The sequence below is a fragment of the Haliotis rubra genome, unplaced genomic scaffold (genome assembly GCF_003918875.1).
Source record: "Haliotis rubra isolate DU_JTF1 unplaced genomic scaffold, ASM391887v1 Scf155, whole genome shotgun sequence".
In the NCBI taxonomy this organism is placed as follows: domain Eukaryota; kingdom Metazoa; phylum Mollusca; class Gastropoda; order Lepetellida; family Haliotidae; genus Haliotis; species Haliotis rubra.
In genome coordinates, this window is record NW_025765503.1 from 1,604,509 (window position 1) to 1,614,225 (window position 9,717).

General features: G+C 39.3%; 1 protein-coding gene across 1 annotated transcript; it reads left to right on the forward strand.

The window, feature by feature from the left end:
- Positions 1–757: 757 nt before the first annotated feature.
- Positions 758–9,399, forward strand: LOC124270802. The gene is made up of 3 exons (XM_046705844.1): positions 758–1,073; positions 4,531–4,835; positions 8,683–9,399. Exons 1-3 carry the CDS (start codon positions 758–760, stop codon positions 9,397–9,399), a joined length of 1,338 nt encoding a protein of 445 aa, XP_046561800.1.
- Positions 9,400–9,717: the final 318 nt, after the last annotated feature.

Sequence of the window (9,717 nt, forward strand, 5' to 3'; positions counted from 1 at the left end):
TGCTTTGTAATTGCTCTAACAGAAGCTATTGGTTAACTAAAGGTTGACCATGTGACAATATGATAGTATAGAGAGAGTTGCATTGAAACTGTTCATACTTCAAACTTTGTTTACAATCAGATATTTATATTTTATCCAGTTAATCGAATAATAACATTCCTGGTTTTTAAAGTGAAATCCCCAATTTGCTTACATTAAACAAAGTCCAATTCCAACTGACTGGGTGAGTAACGATGTCCGTAACTCTCCATGAGGTCGTCTAATGACACAGTCACGTGGTGCACATATAACATAATGGTGTTGGAAGTGACCACGTGACCCCTGAAGATAAGTATATATGAAGACAACTTCATAGTGATAGTATCAGTCATCCCATCACTGGTGTACCGTCTAGTCAATTCTGTTCATCATGAAGGTAACGTTCCATTTTGTTTCCATCACATTTCAACGTTCATTTGGAGGGGATTGGTGACTCTGAAAGGCCTGTTATGTCTGTGTAAACAGGTTGTCAACATACAAATTGTGAGATAGATTTACGATCATACCTGCACCAACTTTTAGTTCTGTGTTATAATCTGGTTAAGGATTTCATTGTTTACATTATCCATTCATCATAGTTTTATTCTGACACATTTACATGTATACTTTTATTGGGAACATGAACATGATTTTAAAATATTTTTCCTATTTTCATAACAGAGTGATCGTATTTTCGACTTATCTTTGTTGTCAGTTCACCGTCGCTGTGTTGTCCGCCATGGTCTGCTCTGCCATGGCACAGTTACCTCTCCTTGGTAAAGGAGCTGGAACTTTCGGCGTTGGCTTCAACAATGGACGTATTGCTGGTAAAGGCTATGGTTACAATCCATACAATAACTATGGCTACAATGGATACGGTAACGGTATAGGTGTTGGCAACGCTGGTGTTGTTGGTACAGGCTATGGCTACAACCCCTACAACAACAACTATGGGTACAACGGCTATGGCTACGGTAAAGGCGTTGGTAACGTTGGTGCTGGAAAAGCTTACGGTAACGACTACAACCCCTACAACTACAACAACAATGGCTACGGTAAAGGTGTTGCTGGTCACGGTGCTGGTCTTGTAGGACACGGACCTTTCGTTGGACACGGTCCCTACATTGCTGGACACGGCCTTTAAGGACATGATGGCAGCTTTGCTGGACATGATCTTTCGTCGGAAACGGTGTTTATGGACATGGTTGACCCTTCGTTGGTCATAGGGTTGTTAGCAAAGCTAGTCCCTCTTACTACCATTAGATATATGCGCTAAAATACTTTAAGTGTGAATGTTTTTATACTGTAATGATTTATTGTCAATAAATAGATAAAATGTAGACAACATGTATTGTTTTCATTCAAAGAGCCGGATTTATACTGTTTGATTAACGACTTTCTTAAATTACCGTATATGGTTATCATGTCATGGTTTATTCTGACGATAATTTCAATAGATTTCATTAATCGCAGGACATGCTTACCCCTTAACCTTCATATACTTGGATCAACCAGATGGTGCCACATGAATACGCGCAAACGCCCAGTTGCGGGTACAGCAACGTGCAGTAGACTTGGACAAAGTACTGTGACTATGTGTCCCAGTCCACCCAGCTGTGAATGGGTACCTCGTAAGGATGGGAATGCCACAATAACTCAGTGCGCCTAGTGGCTGCAAGAGTTGTATGATCCCCAGGGAGTTGAGATTGATAATACGATGTGCCGTTAAGATTGACATCCAGTGAACGAGGGAAAAACAAAGCGCCTTTGAGCAGCTGAGCTGAGCTGGATATCGGCGCTATACAAGTGTTAGTATGTATGTATGTATGTATGTATGTATGTATGTATGTATGTATGTATGTATGTATGTATGTATGTATGTATGTATGTATGTATGTATGTATGTATGTATGTATGTATGTATGTATGTATGTATGTATGTATGTATGTATGTATGTATGTATGTATGTATGTATGTATGTATGTATGTATGTATGTATGTATGTATGTATGTATGTATGTATGTATGTATGTATGTATGTATGCATGCATGCATGTATGTATGTATCAACAGAACCGAAATAAAACGGTTTTATGGATCTACAGTAAATTGCATTACATTCAGATATCATATGTACATATGGTGAGATCTTGTCATAAGAGATAACCGTGCAGATCCGGGTTAGAACCAATTCGAATGACGGGATCTGGTGGACAGGCTGGCTGACCCGGTTGACACATGTCATCGTGTCTTAAATGCGTAGATCGATGTCGAAGTGCGGCGTTAAACAGCAAGCAATCACACAAACTAAATCCTGTCATACGATCACAGATATGTTATGACCTTTCTTTTTCTACAAATGCGAAATAATGTCATTATCGGAAATGTCAGCTACATAGCGGTGGTCCGTAGATAATCGAGTCTGGACTAGACAATCCAGTGATCAACAGCATGAGTGTCGATCTACGCAACTGGGATACGAGAAGATGTCTCAACCAAGTCAGCGAGCCTGACAGGAGAAAGTTAACGGTTGTATTAACTATACTGATTTACTGTTGGATTGAAACATTTAAACTAGCTGGTAAGTTCAAAGTTTCGACAACATAATATATTAATGCAATAATCAGGGGTAATCTATGAATGGTTTGAGAAACGTGTGAGAAACCATGGTTGAATATGATAGAAAAGAGTATCAATCAGCTGACTGTTCATTTAAGTTTCCCTAATGTGCTATTACACAGACCGTTACATGGTACGAAAGTGTGCCCTATCACCACTGCAGTAATACACTTTTGGCATATAACAATGGTTCCTGTTCCTGTTTATATTTTAATTTGGAGAAGGCATAAATTTTGCACATACACGCGCGCGCACACACTCACATGCCGGCGCGTAGACGCACTTATATATCTGTGTTCTCTGTGTCAGGAATACTATTAAAGCCAAATATATTTAACTTGTATATTAAAGACACCTATCACAGTGTCATTCATGTACATCAGTGTCTGCATTCAATGCCAGGTTTCAGAAAATTTGATACCCAGTCTTAAAAATGAAAGTATAACATTAATGAAAATGTTTCTAAAGCTTGACCACAGTCACTTGAAGGTGAGTATTATTACCATTGACTATATTGCTGTTACCACTGCAAAGATATTTTATACTGCCACTATTTGAATTACACTGCCACAGGCATGGAGAAGCGTTGTTGTCACACAAAGACAATGACACTGCTATGATCACTGGAGCAACGCGAGTCTCACAACAATTAAGTGATCAATATTTATAAATAACCACTAGTTTTAAAAAAATGTAATAATTCAGGAACATAAATAATCTACGAGCAAACTTTGACGATTTTATCACGATTTCCTTTAACATGATCGCCATTAAGACGAATTTTAAATTTTCGTCTACATGTACTTTCCGTTATCCAAGGAATAATGAAGAAGTGTTGAATGTCCTCACAAACACCCCATTAGCAATGCAATAAACCCTGCATGATTCCACATCAATTGTATTCAATAATTATTTCTTTCAATAATTCAATGAACTAAACAGGAGAAAGTTAAAGACTGTAAATATCTATACTGATTTTACGGTAGGGTAGTAAGTTCAAATATTTAGTTTCAAGCGCAAAGGCAAAACTACCTGAAAGAGACGCAGGTGTAATATCGACACAGATACATGTAAATGTTCTATTGAATGCTTTTATTGAGGAGCAATCTATGAACGGTTTTGCATAATTTCTGACATTTCCTAGCTTGATTACATTCATATTGGTGGCTCAGTTGCAAGCACCCGATACTATATCCTAAGTTTTTAATTATGTGGATTCAACATCTGCTTCATAAGCTGATATACAAACCGCTCAGTAAAGCTACATTTGCCATTAGTTAGCATACGCCATTCACTTCTTCAGCTCCAATTGAAAACCTATCATGCAGGTTCCCTTTAAATATTGGCGTAAACGGAACCGTATTAGAAGGGGATCTGGTTACAACGTTTCTTCATATACAAATGCAATTGTCGGAACAGCCGGGATAAACCGCTAGATCAGTATGTACAAACGCTGTCTTCAGTCTTCAGTCCACACCACGTGGACGCAACTCTGAGAGACGACAGAGACAGATTTCCCCTCTGTTCGTTTCTTTGTTACGTGTTATGTGTTATGTTCTATGTTGAGTTCGTGTTAGGGGGTTTGCAAGTGCGTATGTTAGGCGTTCTTGTTTTATCGAAACCGTGTTACTCGAAGTTAAACGTTTAAACAAAGTCAGCATCAATTCCGATTTTCTTTCCAATCAAAAGTTGACCAACAGTGATATCACTGTTCAACGCTTAGTTAAATCCATTTCACTCAAAGATTCGTAAGTAAATACAACAATATATATTGTCAGGTACATGTGTGTTTATTCTTTGAGATAATTTAACGATAAAAGGGTGAGGAAATCCCCTATAAAACACAGTCATACATCATGCATCTCTAGCACAGCATCTAATGGTGATTGTAGGGACTGGCTTTGCCGACAAAAGAAACAGAAAATCCTTGTCCCACAAACGGTTCTCCATGTCCATAAACACCGCGACCAGCAGCTCCTCGTCCGACGAAAGGTTCATGTCCAGCAACGAAACCCTCATGCCCGTAGACACCTTGGCCACCAAATGGACCATGACCAGCGAAACTGCCATCATGTCACTAAAGGCCGTGTCCAGCAACGAAGCGATCGTGTCCGACGAAAGGTCCGTGTCCTACAAGACCAGCTCCATGTCCAGCAACGTTCCCAACACCTTTACCGTAGCCATAGCTGTTGTAGTTGTAGGGACTGTAGTTGTAACCATAACCTTTAACATCAACACCAACGTTGCCAACGCCTTTATGATAGCCATATTCGTTATAGCTGTTGTATGGATTGTAGCCATAGCCGTTTCCAGCAATACCGAAAGATCCGGATCGACGGGGAAGTTGCGCCAGGGTAGAGGCGACTAGCACGGACAACACAGCAACGACAGCCTGAATACATAAAACAAAATAACTTTATTAGAGTCGTAACTGAATGGATTAGCTGGATCAACATAAGCTTGAGAAATCACTGAGATACCAGATATAAAGTTTGAAGAGATGTGCACATATCTCACCTTCATGATGAGGTGAGGTGAGGTGAAATTGGGTTTTACGTCGTGCTTGAGAATATGTGTATGTGCGGCTGCTTGTACTAGCCCAGACTGAAGCTGGTTTTATAGTGCTAGCCCACTGAGATACCATGCCGCAGTGAAGCATGAATACCCCACTCAGACACATTATACTGACTCCGAGCCGACCAGTCCTTGTTGTACCCATTAATGCCGAGCGCCAGGCAGGGACCAACAAGTACCATATTTTAAGGTCTTTTGGTATGACGCGGTCGGGGATCGAACCCGCGACCTTCCGCTCTCCGGGCGGACACTCTAACCACTACACCAAGGAGGCGGTCCCTTCATGATGAACAGACTTGACTTGAAGATGCACCAGTGTTGAGAAGACTGATGCCACAACCTTGGTTTTCCTTAAAACCGTCACAGGGTCACGTGACGGCCACCCTATGAGTTCCACCGCTAAACGAACATCAGGTAACCTCCATTATCGAATTTGTACAACGTCCACATCCTGCTGATCGATCAGTATTAATCACGAAAATATTGCAAGTAAAATGCACAAGGATATTCATCGATGATTTCTAACTGTCATTAAATATTTCTGTTTTTTTCTGTAAACTGTTTATAACCCTGACCCACACAGTACCTGTCTCTATTGATAAAAATATCGTTAATTGCCATTTTGTTTTAACTTTCCAATTTTCATTCAGTTAACACTTGCCAACAGATGGTTGTTGAAAATAACGCCTTGAACAGAGACTTGTATGTTAAACAAACGAGTAAAATAATGATTTAAATTTTTAGTCCACGAAAATGTACACTTTTGTTTAATATCATTTGCCGACGTAAACATTATGTATACCAGATAATTTCGTATGTATGTTGTTGGGTACAGTGACGCATTTTGCACTAATCTTGCTTTTCTATCCTTTCCCATTTGACCGAGTGTTGTGAGCCTTTCCGTTTTTATAAGATTTTCGAAAACATGTAATGAACTGATATTGCATGTAATATATGTAATCTTTATTTCTTCTTTTCTCTTATCTTGTCCTTCTCTGCCCATTGGTGGTGATATGGTGTATATACTGTAGGTTTCAGTCTGTAGGTTTTATCACCCTCTGTTACCTGTTTAGCCTTTGATAAACGCGATGAGTACCTATTGTCACCTTCTCTGTTGTGTCTTTTATGCAGCCAAGGAAAAAAATTACACTGACATTGAATAAAGACAAATGCCCTTTTCATACGATGTATATTCTCTTCTGAAGAGTGATTTGCCTAAATGTACAACTTGTGAGTGAGTGAGTGAGTGAGTGAGTGAGTGAGTCAATATTTAACGTCACATCGGCAATATTTCAGCCATATCGTGACGAGAACATTTGACATTGAAATGAAACATATGTATATTAAAAATACCTGCCGACGAAGGACAGTAAAACAACTAGAATATCACAGATTTGTATGTAAAACTAGTAATTAAATCTAAAACGTTTTAACTATAGGGGGAAAACAATACAGTATAAAAATGAGCTATAAATCGCCAATAACTGAAGGTAAATCACCATACCAGGGACCATGGGGACTTACATTACTTTTGCTACCTGCATGGACCCTAGTTGGATTTACACCATCCCTTCAGCCATTGGCGACAGAAGAGAAATCTAGCTATAAATTAAAAGCACACATATTCTACGATTAAAAACGTGGCAAGCCTAAATTTACTCTAAATGTGTTGGGACTTACGTACCGTGCAACTTGTACTGTGTCTTATATGTAGCATTCCTTCATATAACAAGAAGATTTAACCTCACAAAATTTCATTAGAAACCGAACAAACTAGCACATAGTACATGTTCGTATGCCCGATTCAACTTGCAAACACAATTTTACTTCAACATTTTGTTAATGTAGTTGTTACTTTCACTTGAATGGTGTTAAAGATCTGCGAAGAGACAGATCAACTGATTAAACTGGAACTGCTGTTTCACACCTTCATAACACAACACGACTGTATACGTTATTTGCAAGTTTGATAACTGTTATAAACTATTTGATTGGGGTTTTTTCTATGGTTGCATTCACATTTAAATGATTACTCAATTCAGTCATCAATTCTTTACATCAACGTCATGGGTTATACAATTCAGTCATTCATTCTCAGATGGTTTATGATGCAAAACTAATGTGTCCACGACAACTTTGGTGGGATATTTCATGAAAGCAATTAAAAGCTGTGAATTTGCATAGTACCTATTTGTGTCCGAATCTCATTTAAGATTTAAGCCTGAGGCTATGATCCCGACACCGTGTGCGGTCAGAATGACATCGAATGTACTGCCCCGGGCGACGAATTAATCCCAAGTCATTAAAGGTTTACCCCAAACTGAAAACAATATTAAAGAAAGTACATCATTGTAGTATCTTTTTAGCTGAAACGCATTGACGAATAATGGTACAGGTATGAAAAGGTTATGTAAAATATCATTCTTTTCCAAAAATCTTGTCCCAACGATATTATTCTCCAGAATGAAGGTGTGAATTTCCAGACCTCTACGTATACCGAATCGCACTTATTATAAATGCTTGAGACTATAATCTCTTGCGGTGAAAATTACATCGAATGTATTGCCCCGGACGAGGTATTAATCCCAAGTCATTAAACGTTCACTCTCCACACTTTTTAAAGACAGTTCATTAAACCATTGAAACATTACGTCCCAAGCTTGTATAAAGATTATGTAATTACTATTTGTAATACATACATAGATTTGTGTTTCAAAAATGTTTGAATTTAAGTTTATATGTGTGTATGTTTTTCTGCATGATTTTTAAGTCTAATAAAGAAAGTAATCTTGTCTCGCTCTGGTTACTACAAAATTGATGACAAAAACCTATTGTAAACCGATGTATATACACGCATACTGATTGGTGAGCATAACTTTTCCAAGTTTTTGTCTATTACATAAGAAGCATTATATATCTTCAAATACATATTAACATTATACCCTCGACGTCTTGGGAGTACCACTACAATTACAATTGTATTTATTCCATTCAGAAATGGGCATTTTCGAAAGCATAACGGTTAAAATCAAAATTAGAATACGCCACAATCATGAAGATAAGATACAGTTGTACCAACACTCACATGTACAGTTAATTCCCAGTAATCTGTACACGCTTCCTGATCAACGGAATATTACTGGATACATTTAGGATCAAGGGAATAATACTGGATACATTTGGGAGAACAGCCATTTTATCCTGAAGGGTCGGCCTGCATTTTCGTTAGACACAGGGTATATATCATTATCTAAAAACACGTATTTTGTCTTTGGAGAAGAGAGACAGATAAGCAAATCACAATGCATCACGGAAATCATTGATGATTTCCGTATCAGAGTGGTGTGTGATCGTGTTATAATTATCACTAACATAGTTGTAAATTCATCCATAATGTGACAATTAACAACGATGTTATTATAATCCACTAAAGTTGATGCTGTCAAACCTAATGTTTCTGTTATTTTCAGACCATCATCACTGCATTGTCCGTGCTTGTCGCCTCTGCCGTGGCCCAGGTGCCTTTCGGAAAGGGATCCTTCGGTGTTGCCACTGTTGGCGTTGCTGGTTCAGGCTACGGCTACAACCCTTACATCAAGAACCATCCTTACAACGACTACAACCCCTACAACAACTACGGCTACAATAAACGCGTTGGGAAAGATGCTGGACTTGGATCTTTCGTTGGTGACAAGGGACACGGCTACGGTTACAATTCCTACAACGGTCTCGGCAATGGTGTTGGTCTTGTAAGAAATGGACTTCTTGGACACAACGGACACGGTCTCGTTGGACCCGTTGCAGTTGGACACGCTGTTGCTGGTCGCGGGCATGGTTACGGCTACAACCCTTACAACAACAACTACGGCTACGGTAAGAACGTCGGACATGGAGCTGGTCTTGTTGGAAATGGAGTCCATGGACACGCCGGACATGGCCTTGCTGGACCCCTAGCGGTTGGACACGGTGTTGCTGGTCATGGGTATGGCTACGGTTACAACCCTCACAACAACTACGGCTACGGTAAGAACGTCGGACATGGAGCTGGCCTTGTAGGAAATGGAGTTGTTGGACATGGCCCTTTCGTTGGACACGGAGATTCTGGACACGGTGTTTATGGACATGATGGACCTTTTGTTGGTCATGGTGTTACTGGGTCCTTCGTCAGTTCCCTCTACTACCACTAGAGACGTGCCCTTATATGCTGCCTGATGTATGAGTGGTTTTCTTGTTCTATTGATACTGTTTTGTATTACTAAACGAATGGAAAATAAAGTTGACGTTACATACATGCAGTATTATTCCATTATTGTAAAGTACATTATATTTCTGATGTACAACATGTTACCCCTAACTTGTTTGAGTGGAAGTTGTCTTGCCAGGTGAAATAGGTTGAACTGATGCAGGAGTTCGAGTTGATGAGTCGGATGATGCTGTCAGGGGTGAGGTGGGTTTAATCCCATTATTTTCCTGTCTGTCATATCACTGGCGTCCTCCCAATAATC